General features: G+C 38.7%; 1 protein-coding gene across 8 annotated transcripts in view; it reads right to left on the bottom strand.

The window, feature by feature from the left end:
* Positions 1-5100: 5100 nt before the first annotated feature.
* HMG20A (high mobility group 20A) overlaps positions 5101-23842 on the bottom strand; it is a 47444-nt gene continuing 28702 nt past the window's right edge. For 7 of the 8 annotated variants that reach the window (XM_076348477.1, XM_076348476.1, XM_076348475.1 and 4 more), the window contains 8 exons: positions 23548-23695; positions 21917-22132; positions 18725-18857; positions 18300-18331; positions 12237-12312; positions 11144-11359; positions 10349-10492; positions 5101-7938 (listed from right to left, as the gene is read on the bottom strand). In XM_076348477.1, the coding sequence (XP_076204592.1) occupies positions 10356-10492; positions 11144-11359; positions 12237-12312; positions 18300-18331; positions 18725-18857; positions 21917-22132; positions 23548-23695 (958 nt within the window). In that variant the 3' untranslated portion in view covers positions 5101-7938; positions 10349-10355. The remainder of the gene's footprint in view (positions 7939-10348; positions 10493-11143; positions 11360-12236; positions 12313-18299; positions 18332-18724; positions 18858-21916; positions 22133-23547; positions 23696-23842) is intronic. The other variant, XM_076348480.1, reaches the window with a different exon arrangement.

The raw sequence follows: 23842 nt of genomic DNA, 5'->3' as shown, positions 1-23842 counted from the left end.
AAAAACACAAAACAAAACACAAAAACCAAGAGACTACCATCTGCCTAGAACAAAACCAGGGAATTTACTTAAGTTTCCACATGCAGAAGCTCTCTGGCTCTGGCTCCCACTGACAGGCTCTTTTTCACTCTCATTTTGAGATACCAAGATTTATCATTAGAGGGCACTGCTTCCCCCAATAGAAAATCGGTTCTTTTCCTTATGTGGATAGATAGTTCAGACATCTGGAAAGGCAAATTTACCACATAACTGTGAAGTCCTGAAACTAGGGTGCAGCCGGAATTCCATTTTCACATTTGCTACTTTTTCTGCTCAAAAGCACTTCAAGAATGTATGGAATTTGCAGGTCTGAATCTAAACTTACTGAGGCTAAAAACTTAACCATTTCTGCACTGGCAGTAGGTAAACATTAACCTCAAGAAGAAATGCAAATTCTATTCCTGTATCCTCTTACTCCTGCTGTCCTTATCCTACAAAGTGCCTTAAATTTTTAACGGGGTGAGGGTAGAAGGTAATTCTTACTCAACTTTTTTGGAAAAAAATGGGTTGTAAACAGAATTTGACTCTGTGCATTTACATATGCCAAGGCCACTCATTATTAATGCTAGTAAGCAGAAGAAAAATGACACCCTTCCCTCCTGCATATCAAGTTCATAGCATACGCTTGAAAGCCACAGGCCGGTATACAGCTACATTTCTTCTAGAGGAGCAGACGCTCTACTTCTGTAGAAGCGTTTTAAGAGAACTGAAATCTTTTGAGGACAATGTCAACATCCTCCATAATCCGTACTTACACACAAGGAAAACAGCATGTGTAATGCTGTTTCAGAGCATACGCAACATTCATGCTAAAAAAGCCACAGTCCTTTCCGGGAAAGGTGTTAGATTAATTTTCCAGAGCTTTTCACTCTCCTGGACTCAGCCATCCTGCTTGCACTTCTGATAAACTTCCTGCATCTCTTCCCCCAGTCCAAACAGTTTACTTCTCTTCCTCCAATATTAAAGAAACAAAAACAACTTGGGCAGGAATTTAAAGTGTCATAGAGGAAAAGAAACTTCCTCTGAGAAGAATTAGAATACTAATACAGTTAACATCCATTTTGAAGGGTGAAGGGTTGAAACAGTATGTTTTTAGGCCTAAAATGTCAGTTTGGGATTTCTCTGCAAGTGTCCTGGGCTTAAGCAATAGTATTTCAAATAAATTAGATGAGGGAATTCTCTCTTGACTAACACTGGAACAGATTTAATAAAACTAAAACTGGTGATATGAGATAGAAAGAGAAATCCCATGGTACTATTACTCCAGATTGAAAACTAGACCTCTTTCTGATTCCCAGACAACCAAGTATTCAGTTGATGTGAATATCATTCTTCTACTCAATTCAAGGAAGCCAGATGGATATCTAGCAGCCAAGGATTTGGACAGGCAGAACTCTTTATACGTAAGTATTTAGAATCCAAATTTATAAACAAAAAGATCAGACAGACTTCAATGCACACACATACTTCTAGGGAAAAGTGGGAATGCCTTTCACCTTCCAGAGCATGAGTGACCAGAGCTACAAACCTGTAAACAGTAGTATTTAACAACTTTAGGAGATTAACCATTTCATCACCAGGAAAAGAGAAAGCAGAGGAACTTAGAATCCTCTTATATCTTAGAATAACTTGCATCAATTCAATAATATATGATTTAATATCAACAAGATCAAATTTTTCAACCACGCTGTACTAGCATAAACGCAGGGCCAGCTATGGGGCCAGGGTAAATCAGCACCAGAACCCTGTTGCCAGGCCTGGGCAGATAACATAAGGAATGAATTCTAACAAATTGCTTAAATATCTATGCTTCCGATATTCAAATTAAACATATGCATGTTAGTAAGACCGGAAGAGTAGCCTGCTTATGTTCTTCATAATTCCCTTTACTTACTTTTCCTAAAGCTTATATTCTATAAACAGTAGCACTTGTGACCAGCTGGAATCTTTTCCAGTTTTCAGCAGGAGAATCAAGGTTTTCTGTTTATTAAAACCAGAGAGCTTCTCAACTCTTTAATCAAAACTTTCCTTTCCACATGCCACAAGCAACCTGCCTAACAAATTAGCAAAATGTACCGATACCTACACTTTCTTGGAGAACCTTGTATTTCCACAATCTCTAATGTAAAACAACTTCCCTTTTAGTACTGCAAAAATAATTTGTCCCATGTTACTATTATAAACTGCTGGAGCCCCCAGCAAGCCCCTTCAGAATCCCACTGTACTATTTATCATGTTAAAAAGACAGTATGTTCTCTTCCCCTAAAACATGCAAGCTAGGGCAGAAGTTTTGCTACATAGAACAGTGTCTGATACCAGTGAATTATTTACATATACTTGTAGAGGAGGATGGGGGCTTAATTTCTGATGGCACAAACCTAGATATAAAGACACAGCATGAAGGAGATGAAGGAAAAGGAGCATTCCAAATAGAACAACGTACCTGGTTAGCAACATGCAATGGCTTCAAGTCCCATTAATGGGTTAACTGGGTACACTGTTTTCAGTACTTTCTTAAATGTATTCTCATTAAGTATTTCCAGATATTTTTTGAAGAATACATGCTTCCTCAGGATTTTTGTTTTAAGATGTGCTTCGTTATTTTTTCTTTCTATTTCTGATCTATAGCACTGATGTGGCAAGTAATTTGGGGAGTAAATTTTTATGAGTGTAAGTCTAGTCAACTCAGTGGAACCATTCACAAGTAGAAAGTTGACCTCATGCTTAAGCACTTCAGGACCAGGACCTAAAACCCTGGTTTAACTATTTTCGCATGACCCAATTCTCCACTCAACTGAACAAGCAATCCCTTCTCTACATTGTTTCTTTACTTCTCCATCTCTATGCAGATCTTTTCAAATATTACTTCAGCACTTCATGAAGTAATTAACAGAACTGATAGCATTTCAGTACTAGTTTTCCCTTATTAGGGTACACATGCAAATAAAATCTGGATAGTTTAAAATAAACGTTGATTTTCAAAGCTACAGAGCTGTCTGAACACTGTGTTGTGGCTACAAATAGACACAAACACAATAAACCTGTGTTGCATTTGTCCTCATACTGGGGTGAAACGTAAGTCAAAGATGGAAAATGAGAGAATAGTAGATCACTCATCCCATCTCCCTCCCAACATAACTTTGAAATAGAGACCACATGCTAGCCATAGTTCAGTGATACCTGCCACCAGCATCACACCTCTCTTCTCTAAGGTTTCTCCATAAGTTAGAAAACTTTAGAGTAGGAAGCCACGCATTTTCATGTCTCATATGATTTGTACAGCCACCTTTTCCTCTGGCTGCCCTCCAAAATTGGGCTTAGAAATATCCTAGCTGCATTTGCTTGCCATTACTTTGCTACAAATATTCAAAAACTTGCATTGCGCAGGTCTCCATATGCCAGTAATAATACAGTCTTAAGCTTCAAACCTTCACAAACGCCAATTTTTATATCTTCAGATACACAAACCATCAATGTTTACACATTAAATGATAAAAAACAAAAACCCACAGCATAAGAATTACAGGTTTATTAATATAACCCATAAATCAGTTTATATAAATGTTATTCCTTGTATTACATAATGGACGTGGATACTTTACCACATACCAAAATGGTACAATACATACAAAATCCAGAGATTTTGCAATTAAGATGGCAAATCATGAATATATTCAAAAAAGATAAGTTAAAGAAGTTAAAAAAACCCTCAATACTATGAGCAATGAGGAAGAAAGAAGCAGCGAAACTATTCATGGTTCACAAGCAGAAAAATTCTATGGTATAAGTAGAGGATTGGCCTGAGTGTACTCCTGACTCTGAAGGATACAACTGAACTGAAGCGAAAGATCAAAAAGAGACATAATTTCAGATTCCAAATACATTATCAACAGGAACCTGCCTGAGGAAGGAGGAAGTGATCTCTTCCTCTTAAAAGAATCCAAAGCCCCCAAATCCCTCTAGCTTCCCTTAAGTGATTATTAATCATCGGTCCAATTGACCAGCAGCAGAGTAAACAGGGTAAAACCAGAAAAAAACCAGCGGAAATATTACACTACACTACGTTGCCTTAAATTGAGCCTGATTGACCACCATCTGCTCCTGATACCATGTACAGCACCACAGGTTAGAAAGGAACTAGATCTTTGTCTTATAATGAACTTACTGCTGCTTTGCTCTTACTTTTTTTCTCCAGGTGTGCGCCTGTTTTGCTATTACCTCTCCAACTCTGGACTAGCCAGTGTCACATGGCAGCTATTCTCCTATAGGAGGTTTCCCTATATTCCTTCTATTTTTTATATCTTTATCATTTCATAATTGGTGTTTTACAAAATCTCCAAAGCGTTGTAAATCTAAATGTGCGGTCTGTCCCAGATAGCAGATAGTATCTCAACCAAGGCTGTTGGTACACAGAAAGACCAGGCATTAATTTGGCAATCAAAATAATGAGATGTGACCACAAAAGTAACATAAAGACATGGCTGCTTACAGCACTGTGACCTCAGAAAGAGCACCAGTGCAGGCAGAAGTCATTCAAACTCCTCCACAGAAGATATACACCCAAAGTACAAATTTCACAAGGCTACAGTTTGGCTCCATATTCAGCAAGCAGAAGGGAAGATACATGATAAAAATCTAGTAGGGGAAAATAAAACCAAGTGGGGGGCAACAGGTATGATACAGAAGGTTCTTATAGGAAGAGAAAATAAATATGCTGGTGGGAAATTAGGGAGGACAAAGGAAGACAAGGATGTCAAAAAAGGGCTGAGGGAGAGAGACTCACAACATTTTTAAAGTTACTCAAGTTGGGGAACAAAGATGACAGGAAGGGCCCTGATAACAATTAGCTATAACCAAAGATCCCTGAAGTTTTCATCACTATAAATAATAACTACTTCCTTTAGCTTTTTCAGGGGGAGATACACTTAGGGTGGAGAGGGGGAAGGGACACATTATTTCCTTTCAAAGGTTAACGTGGAGTTGCCAAAATCTCTTAGACAAGAGAGCAATGCTAGTAATAGATCTTTCATGAAAATGCAGTTAAAATTGAATCAGAATGGATTCAATGTTGAACAATTTTAATGAAGCAAGTGTCAAACAAGCACATCAACTTCTTAAAAACAAAGGAACTCCAAAGTTTAATTACAAAAACATTGTACAGAAAACTTGGCATCTCAACAATTCCAAACACATTAATCCAGCAAATGGATTCTGTTTTCATATATTTCTCTTAACATTTCTCTAAGTGACAAAAGCATTTTATCCCACTCCTCTCCTTGACACCCACTTCATTTTTTACCTTTTTTTTTTTATCAGCCAGCACTGAAAAATGTAAACTGAAGTGACACTCAGAAAACACTGGAAAGACAAAATCCATTTTTATAGGGTTAATCAATGTAAATAAGAAGCTTCTTAATGAGACAAAACATCATCTGTCACATCATTGGTGAGCAAAAACTTAGTCTTCCCCAGATGCTTTAAGATGGGTATACCACCTCCCCTCCTTCCTTGTGGGAAAAAGCAAGAGATTTGTCATCTCCCAGCTAATATCATCTTAAATTTCCTATCCCATAATACTTGCATGCTACTCAACAGAATGATGTATTACCAGTATGCCACAAGCTGATAGCTGCATTGCATTTATGTAAGCAGGGGCAGCCTGCAGCCACCCATACCTTATTTATGGTATGTGTACATCACAGCCTGGAATTGTACCCTACTATCATATTATATTGCAATTTCTAGAGTCTTTATGGGATACAACTCCAGGTATTAGGTAAGGTGCTACAGACTGAACTTTAGAATTTTGTAAATCAACTTTTGGCTATGCAGTGCATTTTGGCCACTTCAATAAAAGTCAAATATCACCAATTCTAAAAAACAAGATACACACAGGAGATGAAGGTATTGGCGCTTCTTCTGGAGACATTATTAACCTGCAGGATTTTTTCCCCACACAGTATTTATTATAGAATCCACTAAAAAAGTTCATGCCAACATCAGTTGGTCTCATCTATGCTAAGGAAAATGGAGGTCAATGCAGCAGACTGAGGTTCCTTTTTGTGAAGTCTTGAAAATGAGACCGAAGACAAGAGAAAGGAGTTTCCTCCCTGAAGGAAGACTTGAACTTACATGGAAATCCTTGCTGCTTGGCTACAGCAATAAGCCCATGAGTAAGCGGAGACCTGACATACAAGGTGTTGACCTGGAGATGGCTTCAGGCAAGCATGAAGTCCATGAGTACAGCGTGGGAAGAGAAGAAACTGCTTTTTAATCTTCAAATACTTGCGTTACAGATACATTAAAGTGATTCTGACTGCAATGCATTCCAGTAATGAAAGCAACCTCCAATTCACAACAGGGAAATCTTAAAGATTTCTTAAGGAGGAGCAAGGAGATTGTCATGTAGAAGAAAGAGCATTTCAACCACTACCATAAAGCCCAGAGACATCCAACAAGTGCTCAAGCAAAGTCTGAATTAACAATTTGACAGGAACCAAAGGGCAGCAAATGATTTGCATAAGTTAGTGCAGACAGCAGGTGCCTTCATCTTTGACAGGAGGTGCAGCGTAGCTCAGCAAGATTACAGACTCCAGCATGCAGAATTCTACTTGATATAAGTGAAAGGCCATTGAGGTCACACTGGAACATAATATGCTGAATGCTATAGGTTCCACAGGCTGTACTTTAGCTGTACAAGAGGTGAATGCACTTACGGGCTGTAATGTAGAATTCTGTGGGCTGCTACGTGGACCTAGCTGCTAATAACCTTCTCTGCTCTAATAATTTATGCAAAAATACATGTGCTGCTTCCAGGCATATTGCTTCCAGCACTGTGATTTCAGGAGGGCAGAAAAAAAATGCAATCCCCCTGCCCATTTCTCTTTTTATAGAATACTGCTCTCACCATGAGATCGTTCTCTCAAAAACAAGGCAGTAACATTAAGTTAGACTGAGCAACATATCAGAGGAAGGGCAAGCTTTGTGGTTTTAGTCTAAAATGGAGATTCCTATTCTCCCTGCTGAGAAGAACTAACGTTTCACTTCCTATCTTGATTACCACTGACCTTTGCGGTAGTAAAATGCTCCACCAAACATTTTCAAGAGATAACAAGAGACCTTCACAGAAGAGCAGGATGCTATGTGCAAGAGAGGTGCTTGAAGGGAGTGGGGAGAGAGGAAGTCTGTCTCATAGTAGAATCAAGTCACAAAGCATCAACCACAGCCAGTCTCTAGCAGGGAGCAAACGCACATTGTAGAAGTTGCAGGCTAACACAAAAAAAAAAAAAAAAAAAAAAACAGGCTTCTGCTTAAGGAAAGCTTATATAAACATAGCAGGCAGGGTAGGACAAGACAGTGCACCAAGGAAGACTGCCTGTTACAGCAGAGAACACAAGCATTGCTATCCAGTACTGCAAGTATCAGATAACAAGATCAAAAGAAGAAAACTAAAGTGGAGGAAGGTAATCCCACAAGATAAACATGAAAACAAAATAAAAGACACTAGAAGACATTAGGCAATATAACACATCAAAGTTATTACTACAACACATAGGCTGACTTCATTTCACAAACTGTGAGATTTCATCTCCATAGTCAGCCAGTCCACAGAATGTATGCACCCTCACACCCAGCAAAATTAACAAGAAACTGAAGATTGCACAGAAGTTGCATGCTCTTAAATGTTTACACAGAGGACAATTCCAAATGTTTAGTGGGTGGTGTCCGTGGCTTCTTAAGACCTTTTAATGCATTGATCTGTTTGTCTCACTGACAAACCACAAAGGCAGGGACCAGGACAAACCTGCAATTCTGCCTCCCACCCCTAGTCTTTCCCTCATGGCTTCTTATTCCACACTGGCCAAAAAAATTTTGTAAAGCATCCCTGGGTCACGAGACCTGCAGACGAAACAGAAAAATAAGTGTTAGAAGACTACAATCTGCCAGGACTAAATAGGCACCGTGACATTATTTTTTGGATGATTTATCTGAAAACACAATATTAAGAAGTATAGCAAAGAAACCTATAGAGACAGAACTGTAACTGAATTCCTGTTTCCATCCAAAGAACAGAGTGCTAAATAACAAAAAACTTCCTCTTCTCCCCCATATACTGTTTGCACAAAGAAGTTCTTTACCATGCAGTACAGAAAACCAAAACGTTCACTAGCATAGTCAAATAGTCACTAAATACAATGTACTAAGCCACCAAAAAACACCTCAGTTCTGTGATGTACAGTGGTTTTCAAGAGTATCATAATAAATAGATTTTTCTACGGAATTGATTTGTAATGTGTCTCAACCTCAAACAGACCATTTAGTTGACAGAGAGTACATTTAGGAGAATTAATATACTTCATATGCATGTTAACAAAGGGACAATGATGACAACGGTTTGCTGATACAGTTTATCAGATGCCAGCTGAACCTTTCTATCCAAAGCTTCCCTCTTTTCTAGGGAAGCTCTACTTTTTTCTAGGTTTGCATCCAATAAAGCCCAACCTTCTCCCTTTTAAGATTTTGTCACAAAATATAATCGTTGCCAAGTGAACGTCAGTGTAATTAATAGCCCTATGAATTACTTGATCATTATATCCAGTTACATGCATGTCTTTTATATAATGAAACTAGGTGATTATTAATCACTTTTTTAATTGCCTCACACTGTTTTGCTGCTGAAAAGAAGGAAGGTATTGGTGGGAGGGGGAAGAAGGGAATGGAGTCCTATTTTTCAACTATAAAGTGGAAGGAAGAATTCTAAAGCAAGAATTATTTTTTCCAAACCAATTACAGCTGAATGTAGTTTATCCAAGAAAAAGATATTTGCATTTTTAGGAACACAGAAATTGTCTATCATTTAGGAAATATGAATCTGCCTGACATGAGAACCAAAGTCTAGATTTTAGTAGCCCTGAGATATGATTTTTCTGGCAAGGTGCTTAAAGTGCAAACATCTGTTTCAGAGCCTGGCATGCCCTTCTAATAACTGATTGATGAGAAACTGCTTTCCCTCTTACACATTCCATAAAACCTCCCCATACCCCGATTCTCTTTCTGAGCTTGAGTGCTAATTGAAAGCAGTATACAAAAGTGAGGAGGTTGATGAGCTACTGAAAAATCCCAGACCTGGATCGACAAGCTGTTCCCTTCATAAATAGCAGCAGTGAAGGCACTTCTTTATTCTGCTGGGAGCTCAGTCATCTCTTAGAACTATAGTCCGTTCCATCTGGCTACCCTCTGGAAGGACAATGATCTTTTAGCTTAAGCCACGCTATAATGGGGAACGTGTAATTAACTGTTCTACACAGTATCACGAAAGGTCAGAATCAGAAAGGATGAAAAGCCCTGTCTTCATATTTGCAGATGGCACAACACAGCTTTATTTGCATTTCTAAACACTATTCAAGACATGTACAGTAGATCTCTACATAATAAATGCCTAAAGAATGCAGGTATGTACATAGTTAAAATAGAAGTAGGCAAACTCCTAATGGCTGTCTAGTGCTGTGCATCATGGGGAAGCGAGGGAGTAAGTGGTGTGGGAAATGCAAGGAAGCACGGTATTGCAGAAAGACTGGTATTTCTTTGTTGATTTGTTTTTCTACTCAGTTCTCTATTACAGTTTTCTAAGCTGTTAAACAGAAGCAAAAATACAGAATCATAAACTCAGTAATAATCCGTGCACAAGCCACGTGATCATTAGAGTATCAGCAAATGCTACATGTAGCCTGAACCACACATCAGTGCTTCACTTACATGTAAACCTTCATAACCAGAAGAGCTTGACTACAGGTGCTATACAGCAGGTAGTTGTAGGGTATTTTCAGTTTATAATAGAGTTGAGTTTACCTGTAACCTCTTCAGATAAATAAAATTTCTCTGACCGTCAGATTCTACAACTAATGCAGAATTTTTCAGATTTACTTCACTCAAGAAAGGAACCTTCTTCTAAATTAGTCACCCTGTTACTAAAATGTAAATAATTTTTCTTTTTTTCTTTTCTTTTTTTTTTTTTACACCATTCTGTCAATATTCTTACTCACCTTACACAAATACAATGAATAATAGAACAAACAGCTATCTATGTCTTTATACAAGATCTTAGAGCTAAGGGGAATTTCAGAACCCTCTAATGCTGTTGGATATTTTCAACCGCATTTGACTTTCATTAAGTCAACCTGCTCCTGTAGCTTTGAAGAAAACTTTTTGATTGTACAATACGGTGATCAGCACAAGAATCAGTGTCAGAACAAGTGCCAGAGGTACAGAGTAGATGCCAAACAACAGCAGCCTAAGAGCAAGCACTTACCCAGTCACTAGCGTTCAAGTCTGTTTACCACATCTCGGACCGTGGCTATGAGGTTCTCGTTCTCCTGTGGGTTAGCCATAATAATACTGTGCAGCCTATTCATGTAGGAATCAATAGTTTCCATCGTGGGTGTTTCCCCGCTACCTATAGTTAACATCGTAAAATGAGCCACAGAATATTTAGATGACCGCAGCAATTCCAGAAAGTTAAGACTATGCTAAGGGCAATTTGTGTCAACACACAAACTGCTATAGGAGGTGATTTTGCCATGCACCACCTCTTGTGACAGATTCTGTAAAACTATGTCCTCCTAACTCCGCAAAGTGAGTAGTTGCAAGGATATAAGGACTAATGAAGCATGGTTTTCCTTGATTTGGGTCTCATAGTTGATTATAACAAACTCTTTCAGCTGGGCATTCATAGTATCTAAGTGGATTCCCTGGCATCTGACAAAAGCCTTTCTTTTAATCAAGGAACTTGCAGGTCCTGTCTTTTCTATTTAGTAACATTTTCACAAAACAAGTGAAGGAGAGCAAGGACTGAATATGTCTCTCACTTTATTAGGAAGAGTAAGATTAGTAAGAAAAAAAATGCCATGTTGAAATAAAGCACTGACACTAAACCTTGCCCTGCATGCATTTTAAGATTTCGTTATTTAATACAACAAAAGCTCAGAAACAGCCAAGACCACAGAATTACAACAGCAGGCCACGTGTTGTAAATTCACAACGTCGTCTAAACATCAGAAGTTAAAATTTAACATGTCAGACAGTCATAAGGAAAAAAAAGTCTTACCTGGTAGCGGGACTCCAGCAAAGCTGGTTGTGAGTGCTTGGCGTAACGTCTCCAGATGCTGTTGCAGCACTGTGTTGCGGCTCCGCTCTTGTATCACGTCCACCTCCAATTTCTCCACCGCAGTACGCATACTCTCAACATGCTTCTGCAAAGCAGCATTCCTCTCCTCAAACTCCATGTTGGATTTACGCAGCTGCCGCAGCTCAGCTTCACGTGCTGTGAATATCAACCCATTCCCATGTAGCCAAAAAATTATAAAAAACCATATCTATGACTGGTAAGCGATGAAGCAGAATGTTCTAGAATGCTCAACTGATGATTACAAATGGTGCAGTTTTGGTTTATAGATGAAAAAGCATCATATCATGGAGCACTGATAGTGCCTACGGTAGTACTTAAATAGACTTAATTTCTAGAGAGATAGACAAATTAGAAGACATTCAAAGCATCAGAATGGAAGTGAATAGGGGAATTGATTAGGAAGGAAAACTGCAAGACTGATTTCAAACGCCTTCAGTATGACATAGCTTAGCAGCAGTAAGAGGCCTACAGACAAGATACCAGTTACAAAAATACATTTCTATTGATCATCAGGAAAAGTATCTGAATCTGAAGTCTGTTCAGTCAAGAAAGTCTCCAGGAAGTCTGACAAAAAATCCTAAACCCTTGGGACATGCAGCTATGAAAACCAAATAGAGTAACAGAAAATATATCAGTGGAATCTTCCACATATCCAGGGGAAAAAAATAAAATACTGCTAACTAGCCTGAATCATCATCATGCTATACCTTAGGTATTTCTTAATCCTATAGAACAGCAGATCCAGCTTGGACTGGCTGGAATAACAGCAAGTAGAGCTTAAACATCAGAAACATTCTCCAAAAAGGATAGTTTTGGAAGACAAAGCCAGAAAAAACTGCTGTTGCAGCCATTGTGTTCATACAGAGATAAGGTAATACCAGAAACACTGATCAACTATACCTGAGTCATTACTTGAGCTGAGATGGGAGGGTGCAAGGACTCTTAAGCCATATAGCACCTGGCAAAAAACTTTGGAAAAGCAAAGAGGGGGCCCTGCAAAAGTTTAACTTACCTTTACTATGATTCAGGAACTCTTCTGTGAAGATTGGAATATCAAAAACTGATCTCTCCTTTGTATCTGCTTCTTTCTACAAAAGAAAGAGTAATACATAGCTAAATACTGTTCATTTTCAGGAATTCATTAAATTGTTTTGATCAAGAACATAGAAAAAGAAGGGAGACCAAAAAGTGAGGCAGATAAGGAGCGGGATGGATGGAAGACGCTTCCGGCTCCTACCAAGAAAGGCCAAAGGGTAAGTCTCACCTTTTTAAGATACAAGTTTAATAAAGGCCAAATACCATTATCAAGAAATATCACATAACATACTGAAATATACCCTTTTGCCCTAATGACATTAGACATCAGAATCATTCAGTTTTAAAACTATCTGAATTCATTTATATTTTCTACTGGAAAGCATTCCACCATCAACCAACTGACACATTCTGAAACAGTCTATACAGAAATATCAACAAACAGGAGACAAAGCGAGCAAAGTGCACAGTAAGTTTCATGGTTGTCTTTCACTACTAAAGCGAAAAAGAAAACAACCAGGAAAAAGAATAGCTAAAGGAAAAATAAGCAACTTTTCCACAGTGTACCAGTTCCACATGCCTGTTCCAAACTGGAAGAGATGTGCATTTTGGCTCCAAAAGAGATGGGAGCTGCACAGTGCTTCAAGTAAGCCACATTTTTTTGAAACATTTAGATAGATGCTGCCACTATTGAAAAGAAAAAAAAAGTGTATAAACACAATTTGTAAGAGTCTATGGGGAAAACCTGCTTACAGAATATGTAGTAGCTGGGGAGGATAAAGGTGAATATGTATAGGCATATTTTGCTGTTAGAAAGCAGTCGTTCACCCTGGCTATGGCAGGTATGCATTAATGTGAGGGCTTCAAGGAACTGGACTGCTGTCTCCTGCATACTGCAAAACCAAACAGTGCAAAATTCTTTCACTTTAAGACACAGGAGAAGTTTGTCATCTTAAGATAAAGCCTGCAGTCAAGGGTTTCCTGTCAACTTTCAGATCTCTTCACCTAATTTGTGATAAAGTTGGTGAATTCAACTATGTGAACTGGAGGCTATTAAAAAAAAAAAAATCTAAGAAAGCATTTCAGGTGCAGAAGATTTGATGCCAATTTATGGTTTGTGACTATCATAGGCTTTCTTTAAAAAAAACTTTTTAATCAGAAAATGCTCTATAACTTAGTCAAAAAACCTAAAAAACTTAATTTGACTCAAGGAAAAAAAAACTACCATGATATACTTCAGTCACCATTTCTGCATGTCAAAATCAATGGGAATTAATGCTTGCTTTAAAGCCTGCATTGCTATTGACAAAGCCAATGCAAATTTGGTTTGGTAAACTGCAGCAACTACAATCAACCTGTTACTTAATACAGAAACAAAGTTAAGCATGAGAGAATGTCTGCAGAGAACAAAAGCTTTTCAAACCTCTCAAACACCACAGCTGATAATGTACCACAGACTCATCCTCCAAAATTATGTAGTGTCAACCATGATATGGTGCCCAGCAGAAAACCTCAATGTTTAACAGCTGATAAGGGAATTCTGGCACCTGAGCTCAGAGTATCATATTGGTGTCTGCCACATGAAGGGACTAGATGGGGTGAGCTGAATGCCATTTGGCAGTCAACCAAGACAGACAAGACTAGATGGAACTTCAGATACTCTGTCTTTACCTGAGGAGACTGCTTTTAGAGTAAAAGATAAGCTGAGTTTTATTGTCTGGTAGAATTACAGCTGGGAAGCTCCATATTTGCTGAGTGAGAACTCAAAACTCACTTGGCCTGAATCAACTGAAGATGTACTAGAAACAGGCAGGACTAGAGGGACACAGCACAAACCTTCCCAGCTCTGTGAGACACAGTAGGGTGTCACTAGGGGTTCGTGATCACACATGCTCTTCACTGAAGTTTTGATATTTGCTACTATAGAAAAAAAGTCTCAAGAGTATGTATTTAGAAATGAGAAGTCATGTACAGAAATGTGCATAATGCATTCATTTTGTCTGAACACTCCCTAAATGGCTAGGAATTAATTTCACCCCAAAATCTAGGATCTCAACATTCATGTGCACGAAGAAGTGTTGGCAGTTATGAAGCTTGGTTAAAACACTTATAGGACATCCATCTTAGATGTTCTAATTCACGCTTACTATTGCTACCTGTGTGCAAAGAGGCACTAGAGCTTGGATCATCGCTGGCTCCTAGAGAATAGATGGTGGAGGAGAGGATACTGAGAAGAGGAGAGGGTATTCCGTTTGCAGCCCTAGGATACAGGTTCTTCAGGTAAAACCAAAAAAATATTAAAGCGATTAGATGAAACTGTTCAGCTTCTGAAAGGCAACCAATAAATTTTACTAAACAGAAGAGTGATAATGAAAACCATCAGCGCTCTTCCATTACAGAATACATTACCCAGCACATAAAAGATCCTCTTGAGAACTCTGAAGTACTTAAGCCACTCTGAGGTTCACTCAGGATTAAAATCATAAGGTTTTGATTACCTCCTATTGAAAAGGCCCAGTCTGTTCAGGTTGCATATCATTTTGTCATCCCTCAAATCAAAAGAGAACCGAAATTATTGTTTCTATCATTTGCCTTAAATAAGATTGAGATGCTTCCAGAGTGTCAATAATATCATTCTGATCTGGTTATTAAAACTGAGATTGATCTTTGGAGGTTCCAGAACAAATCAGACTTGATGTTCTTAGAGAAATGGTGAAGTATGGTAAAGAGAAAGCTGAGATTTTATCACAGAATCATAGAACAGTTTGGGTTGGAAGGGACCTCTAAAGGTCATCTAGTCCAACCCCCCTGCCGTGGGCAGGGACATCTTCAACTAGATCAGGTCGCTCAGAGCCCCGTCCAACCTGACCTGGAATGTTTCCAGGGATGGGGCATCCACCACCTCTCTGGGCAACCTGGGCCAGTGTTTCACCACCCTCAGCGTAAAAAATTTCTTCCTTATACCTAGTCTAAATCTACCCCCCTTTAGTTTAAAGCCATTCCCCCTTGTCCTGTCGCAACAGGCCCTGCTAAAAAGTTTGTCCCCATCTTTTTTGAGCCCCCTTTTAAGTACTGATAGGCTGCAATAAGGTCTCCCCGAAGCCTTCTCTTCTCCAGGCTGAACAACCCCAACTCTCTCAGCCTTTCTTCATAGGAGAGGCGTTCCATCCCCCTCATCATTTTTGTGACCCTCTTCTGGACCCGCTCCAACAGGTCTGTGTCTTTCTTGTGCTGAGGGCTCCAGAGCTGGACGCAGTACTCCAGGTGGGGTCAGGGGTTTAAGCAGGTTTTGGCAGGGTTTAAGCTCATCCTTCCTTGTATGGTCAGGTGCAGACAAAGAACAGCTATAATAAATATGTATCATAAAGAAAAATAAATGTTCTCAGATGGTTTTCTTCTTGTGTGCTCATACTACGGCGGCCACTTCCCTATCTTCAAAGGTTGTAGATACTCTCCCTGACGTGTATAAATCTTCGAAATCTTGCCAGTAAGATGTTGTGTAACTGACTGCTTGAAGCTAGACCTACTCTGAATCAAACAGCTTGAGAAAAGAAGCAATTACAGAACCATGGAGAACAATTAACAATGATTTGGTCACTGCTGATGACAATTAATAGTTCTAGTGTATATTGCTATATGTCATATTTATGAAACTAGGATTTGGAAGAAGGAAAATGTTCTATTTCATGCCCACAGATGAGCTCATTGACACAGTGTCTCCATGTTTTTCGTGGTCATATCTGCCTATTAAAAGTCTCCTTTCACCTTCCCAAGCCTCATCCTTTTGTTATTTTTTATTATAATTGGTATTTGAATTGTTCATTACCAATACTTTTTGGAGGTCGTCTCTATATACAATATTTAAAATTAGTTCAATACTGATTCACAGAAACTAAATAATGAACACCTAAGTGGAGCGAGGGGAGAAGGAAAGGTTTCTTTGACCTTATGTTCTTATATTCTCAAGAAATAATTTAATCAGATCATACCTTCTAATCACAAACACAATAATAGTCAATGTGGACAAGAGAAAGCAGCAAGACAACAAAAAGCTTTAGTCTTGCTTCCAGTAACAACCTGAGTATATACTTCTAAAAGCAATCTAAATCTTTTCTGCTTGTTCCTTGCCTGTGCAGGATTATAATACTTGACTCCCTTGCAGAAAAGATGTGAAAGCATATCAGGTCATAAGCATGTGGAATTTTATAATATAAAGGTGAAAAATGCTAAGCAGTTAAAGGCACGGACTTTCAGAAGAGGATGCCTACCTAACATGTTGCTAGCTCAACTATGTAATAATTATCTGATGAAGCTTAAAAGCCCCACAGGATATGGAGGGCTCCTTATTAACTGCATTTACGACGTGAGATTTCAGCAATGATAGCTTGAGTTAGAATCATAGAATCATAGAATAGAATCATAGAATCATTGAGGTTGGAAAAGACCTCTAAGATCATCGAGTCCAACCATCGACCCAACACCACCATGTCCATTAAACCATGTCCCTAAAATCATTAATGTTGGAAATTAATTAAAATCATTAAGGTTGGAAAAGACCTCTAAGATCATTGAGTCCAACCATCAACCCAACACCACCATGCCCACTAAACCATGTCCCGAAGCACCTCATCTACACGTCTTTTAAATATCCCCAGAGATGGGGACTCAACCACTTCCCTGGGCAGCCTGTTCCAATGTTTAACCACTCCTTCAGTAAAGAAATTTTTCCTCATCTCCAATCTAAACCTCCCCTGGCGCAACTTGAGGCCAGAAGGATGAGTGGTAAGACTATGAATTTGTAGTTTGCCACCTGTATAATTTAAAGGTTATGTCAACATCATAGTCAACCTAGAACTTGAAGCCTTGAGTAATCTGTTTTTGAACAATTAAAGACAAACTTGGATTCAGTGACTATAGAATCAGAACTTCTAAAGATTAATCTTACTCCAAGTACTTCCTTTAAGAGTTAATAAAAAGACATATCAGAAACATGCTATCAAAGCACTTTCCTGGAAGTGAAACTTATTTTCCTTAAAGTAGACAAGACCAGTAGTTGCTCTCAGCAGTGCACAGCCTTGTCACTATTGTAATGAACACATTAAAAAGCAACTTGATTGCTTTCCCAAGGCAAAAAACCTCACAAAGAAAAACAGATCTTTCAGAAACGCCTATTGCTTACAAGTGAAGAGGCTGTGTAAAAACAAGATTTTTTTATTGCTTTTTGTTTGCAATTTATCGGTAACCATGAAAGAAGCTCTGTGGCCGTAGGTAATACAACTGGAGAAAGTTTCAGCACTTCAAGGGGAGAGATACCATAGTCAGCCAGGATGAACAAGATTTGTGATACAGCTTATCAACTAAAGCATAGGCATCTTATCTCCAGACATTACTATTCTTTTCCAATATTTACATATGCAAGGGGGGGGGGGGGGGGGGGGAGAAGGAGGTTTAAGCCAGAGATCTCCCAATGATTTGGTCACTTTACCCATTTTCTTCTCAAGGAAGCCACAAGCATTCATGTTGCTGCAGAAAATCAGTACCTTAAAACAGCAACCTGAAGGTGCTAACTTGGAAGGTTTATCTAGGTCTCAAGCTATTTGTAAGTCTTACCTCGATGTTTACTTACCAAATAATAATTAAAATTCTCTGCTTTGAAAAATTTCCATGTAAAAATTTTGCAGGTTGAACCTCTAACACACCAGATACTTAAAGGCTCAATTATACTGACTTGCACCCATTGATTTATTTAACATCACAAAACAGATCTATGTTTTAAGTGTACCCTACATTCCCACTTCATCTTAGATCATTTGTACCTGCCCAAGACTTAAATTTAGTTTTCATCATACTAATGTGAGCATAAGAGTACTCAGTTGTTTCTAACTTTTGATCAAAACCTGCATAGGAAGAGGAAGAATTCATACTCTAAACCTCTGATTAGGGTCTTCAACTGGCATAAACTGTTTTTTATTGACTTCACTAGAAACTTTCATCACCTGAAAACTACCCACTGACGTAAGGGTAGAATGAAGAGGTTTACCTCATGATCATGGGCTGCCTGTCTTGCTCCATCTGAAAAAGAAAAAAAAAAAAAAAAAAGAAATCCCCCAAAATACACAAGATTTGAGAAAACAAGAACCAAAGAATTAAAGCAGTTACACAACCGCAGTTACACAACCATGATTACACAACAGTTATAGACAGAAAACTTGTGCAACTTTCCTAGTAAGTCACATAGAAGCCGTGTCTAACTTTGATGCTTTTAATGCACATCTAGATAATCAAATGTTAAATTTACATAAATCTAATCACTTCACACACAGCTGATGCAAATGCCATAGAAAGAACACATTGACTTTTTAACAAGCCTTTAAATCAAAGGCTTTAAATGAGTGTCAGGCTACATGACTAGCTGGGAATCTTCTGTTGTTCCAGCTAGGCACATATTTTTGTCCCATTCAATACCTTGTCTGTGTGATTTGCCTTTTTGTCTGTCCTGTGCTTTCCTGCTAAAGACTTTGTAGGCTTCAGTCTTCTGATACTGCTCCAGCTCCCGCATATAACGCTCCTTATCTCTATCTGCTTCATCAAGGTATCGCTGAAACAAAAAAAGTCCAAGAGTTTCAGGGAGTTTCCTCCCCTTCAGGAGGAAGGGAAGAAAAACAACTTGTCAGATGAAGTGCTGATCCATTTCACCTATGCAAACAGGAAAGGAGTGAAGAAACAATGAGAATGTACGTGAGATGCAAAGACATAAGATTTCTGGATAAAATTACTGTATTCCGGTGTCCCTTTTTCCCTTTTTTTTTTTTTAAATTCAGATCACTATCCTGTAAACTCTTTTTTGTGAGACCTAGAAGTAACCTGCCACTAAGCTACTCAACTCAGCTGAATATTATCTACACATTATAGACCAAATCCGTAAGAATTGCCTTTCTGTGGCTGGGATTAAATGCCACCAAACAAGAACACCTTAACAGATCGTGCTTTAAGGTTCAGATCTCTAACAGTGGGGTTCCAATACACGCTTGTTTTCATGCCCCACAGACAAAAAAGCATCACCATTCTACAACCACACACTTCACCCATCTAAGAGGTGAACAAAACATCATGGCTATTGGAAAAAGAGTAGCATAAAAATAAAAGAGCCTAGGTTGTATGAATTTAAGCTACCTGCATTTAGGTTAAAAGAAATCATGTTTTTACTAGCCTGAAGATATTTCACACATCTGCATAACAGAATGAGAATTCTTTAGGGGAACAGATGAACTGAAAACTATTTAACGGGTGGTCGCAACACTTACTAACGGGATCCTTTCAAAAACGGTGCCTTCCCAATTTTTTTCCCCAATGAGTTTAAAATTCAGTGGAAGTAAGTATTAAATCAGAGTGAACCTTAGTCACCTGGTATGCCTTTTATTTTCATTACGCCATCACAACAATACACGTAACAGTTATAAATTCCATGCATTTGCAACATTATTTTGACCCTGCTGAGGACACTGTTAACGTTCTGGATTGGGGTGCAGATTTGGTGATGTTGGGTTTGCATTGTTTTTGGACATTGTATTGTTCCATAAGACATTAATTCTTCTTTTCCATCTCCAGCAACGTGCTGCTGAAAGAGTACAATAACTGAGTTAAAAACAACACAAGTTTTTCCTCCTTGTGTTTTGGATGGATAGTTTTGAATCAGTAAGAATGAGGTCTGCTGCACTACCTGTAAGTAGATGTCCGAGGTTTTCTAGCACAGATCTACATATCTCATTAGATATTTCCCCATGCAGGGGAATAACAAGAGGAACGATTAGTAGGGTGTTTGTTTTATGACTATAGTAATGGTCTTTTTCTGGGGAAGACTCACTATTTGGTCAGTCCAGTCAACTCAACTGACCTGTCCTTATGCTTGCCAAATACAAAGGGAAGTAGCAAGACTACAGGGCTGGAACAGGGGAAATGCAAGACTTTCCCTTCAACTTTTATATTAGACAGCTAGTTTGGTAATTGCTGGATTTCAGCCACAAGAACAGAATGTCAGACATGTTTTTCCCCTGGATTATAGGACGCTAACCCGCACAGCAGTAGTACACTATGACTCCACTGCTTGCTTCTGGAGAATGACTTCACAGTTGTTAGCTAACCAAAACCATGCTTACTCAGCTTCAACAAGAATTTTGGGCTGTCATATTAGAGACATGGGTTCTGAAGCAGCAGTGTCCTTCACTGCCTTGATGAAAAACGGGCAGGAGAAACTGAAGGGAAGGAAGTGCTCAGCAGTCTTTCCCTGACCCGCAGTAGGTTAGAGACTCACAGCTTTATTCAAAAAAGGACAGATTCCCTGGGGATTTAAAAAGCAGCGCACAGAATAGAGATTTGAACTCAATCTCCTTTTGCCTGGGTTAAAAAACTGTCTCAGACATGATAAGAACATGTTAAGGGCAGGGGGTAGAGGGGCAGAATGTCTTACTCTCTTTCCCCCCCTCTCCCAGCAGACAGCAACATCATTCTCACTACAGATGTGTTACCAAATCAACTGCTTTGCCTTGACACACATTTTCCATTATGGTTAAAATGCTATGCCTATGCACCTTTTTATAATATCTCTGTATAACTTGTATTCTACAAGCTTAGTAAAAAGCAACAAAAGGAACTCTTGTTTTTTGCATCATCTCATTTTTCATCCAGCCATCATAAAAACTTAACTATTATTTTGCCCTTAAAGTATTTTCAAAAGCTTAAATGCCCTGATAAATTCATATGATAGCATCAAGTTGCACCGTGATTTAACTACTGCTTTGCTGTAATCTCCAATTGGCAGTCAGGTGTGGATGGTAAGACACCCATTAGCAATAACAAGGTCCACTCCAGAAGGAGTTAAAGAACCAGACCCAACATTGCCTTGGTCTTCATTCACATATCAGACAGCACAGAAGGCCACAGTAGTCCCAATTAGAAGACATCACATTCTGACTGAAAGGTGGAAAAAAACCAAAACTTTTCCTGAGGTAATGTGTGTAGAAACTAAAATACGTAACTCTCACTGTCCTGTGCATCATATAGATCTCCACTTTCTTTCTAGGGCTACCAATACCTCAAAACATTGTCTAAAAGTTTATTCATGTTAACTATCTCCTTCAGTAACCTGTCCTTTCAAGTCTGCTTGTCTTATTCTAAGACAGCAGATGTTTATATACATTGATGAGTTTGTAAAATAAACAGAACTGCAAAATCCTTCAAGCAGCTCTGAAATCCCGCCGAGTTCTCCTCAGCCACAGTGAATAAATGCCTGCCCCGTCCTTCCAACGGCTTTGGCCTTGGAAACTGGTAGGTCTCAGCTGTAAATGAGTGAGGTACAACAGAGTTACATCCAGATGAATCACAAAAACAGTGGGATGTCTCACTAGAGCAAGCCCCCCTGTTCTAATATATTCTTGCACTATCTAGAAGATACAGTCCTCCTCAAGTCACATGTGGATAAGATGCTACAGCCCTACCAGGATTCATTATTTGAACTCTGGAGGACCTGTGCCCCTTATTTGGAACTATATTCCTAAACACAACTTTAATCAAAAGCCTATGTTAACTTCCTCACTAAACAACAATATTCCCATTTAACAGTAATCATAATCCAACAAGGAAAAGGGAGTTTAATGGTACCCGTTTCTCCTCAGGAGGCAGTTTACTCCATTCATTGCCCAGCATCCTGGTGATCTCTGGGAAAGGGACTTCAGGCCTCTTCGCTCGAAGCTGCTCCCTACGCTCATTCATGAATCGCACATACCCTGTGAGGGGGGATTTGGGGGCATTGGTGTCCCTAAGGGGTTTCTTCCTCTTTCTCCCTTTGGCCCAGCCTCCTCGTTTAGTTCTTTGCTGCTGCAAAATGAAAATGGAAGAAAATTCAGATTGAAGGAAAAGAATTACCACCTCTGGAAGGAATAAATATTCATGTCTCAAACATTTTCATCAGGAGTATGTTGCTGCAATACATCCTCCCCATGGATGTAAGTTTCAAACCTTACTTTAGAGCAATCCTGACTTTTCTCTAAGCAAAGCCAAATAAGTCTCATTATTAAAAGTTTTTTGCAGCATCACCTGGTCCACAGGGACAATAAAATAACATTTGCATCAACTTCTGATTGTAAAACCATGAGGATTGATAACCCATGAAATTATCATCCTAGCTAATGCAACTGCAAATTTTTTTTTGTTAGTTGTTTGTTTGGGTTTGTTTCGGTTTTTGGTTTGGTTTTTTGTGTGTGTGTTGTTTTGTTTTTTTTTTTTTAATTATTCTCACCCTCACATACCCTTCCCCCAAGTCACTTGCCTCAATATCACATTTGGAGAGATTTTGTGTATTAGTTAACAATTGTTAACTAGTTATTTTGCCCCTTCCAAATCTTTCACCTTTATTATGTGCCCAAAATATGGGTGAAAGGACAGTAGGTTTTTCTATTCTAATCTGTTCTATAGGCTTTCTTTCCCACTAATCGCCTCCAATAGAGAGATGAACAAACTCCAAAGGAGGGAACATCATAAGATTTGCCTGTGGCACACTGAGCTCACAGGAATAACATAATTACCACTCATCCTCTTGGCTTCATACTACTACTATAGCAATCTCTGGACAACACTATTTTCTTATGCTATGCACATACAACTATTTCAGTACTTCTAATCTCTCCCCAGATCAACATGTTCCTGCCATCGTGTTAGTTTTAATTTCCTTTCTGGAATTTTACTACTTCCTTAATTAAACAAGGACCTCACAGCTGAAGACAAACTACAAGGAGGAATATCAAATGCATCTATCAAAAATACCAAAACCACTTTCTTGTCAAACTTCAGTTCCTTCATGATTCAGTCACCAAAAATCAGTGCAGGATGGTACACAAGGTATAGTCTAAAGTAGTAAGCATAATGCTTTCAAAGACATCAGTTACTCCCAGAAGAGTACAATGGTCTCACTTTCCTGATTCACAAGAGAGAAAATAATTTATGGCAGTTGAACATTCAGTCTTCAGAAAAAGACTGAATGCAGTCTGTGGATCCTGCTGGCTAAGCTAGAGACACATGTGCTGTTCTCTGTACGTTATGACTGCCAGCTTTCCTTGGCTATCTGTGTGCAGTTGTGCAACACAGGAGAAAACTAGAGAGAATCAAAAGATGAAAATGGCAAATGGATGAAAATTTGTGATCCTATCCAAAAAAATCTGAGTAGGTAAGACAAACCGTAATGACAAAACTCCATGCTTTTGCTTCATTAAGAAGTCACTATTATTTCATCTCACCTCCTCCTCAGGCTTCTGCTCAGTGTTTTCAGCAGTATTAGAGGACTCATTCTGCAGCTGCTGAACCTGTGACAAATCCTCCACCAAATCTGGGTTATTCACAGGCTGTGAAGTTCCACCACTGAATGAACTCTCAGAATGAACTAATCTGAAAAAGCACATAATAGCAAAAGAAAAAATGTAATCATCATACTGCTAAATCACTTCCTCCCTAATCTTCTAAAACATGCAAAAATGTTGCAAATATATTCAGTTCTTACACTAGCAAGAAAAAAAAGAGATTTTAAAGAGTCGT

Source organism: Aptenodytes patagonicus, chromosome 10, assembly GCF_965638725.1.
Source record: "Aptenodytes patagonicus chromosome 10, bAptPat1.pri.cur, whole genome shotgun sequence".
Lineage (NCBI taxonomy): Eukaryota > Metazoa > Chordata > Aves > Sphenisciformes > Spheniscidae > Aptenodytes > Aptenodytes patagonicus.
The sequence above is the reverse complement of the archived record's forward strand: the minus strand, read 5'-3'. Positions and strand labels throughout refer to the sequence as shown.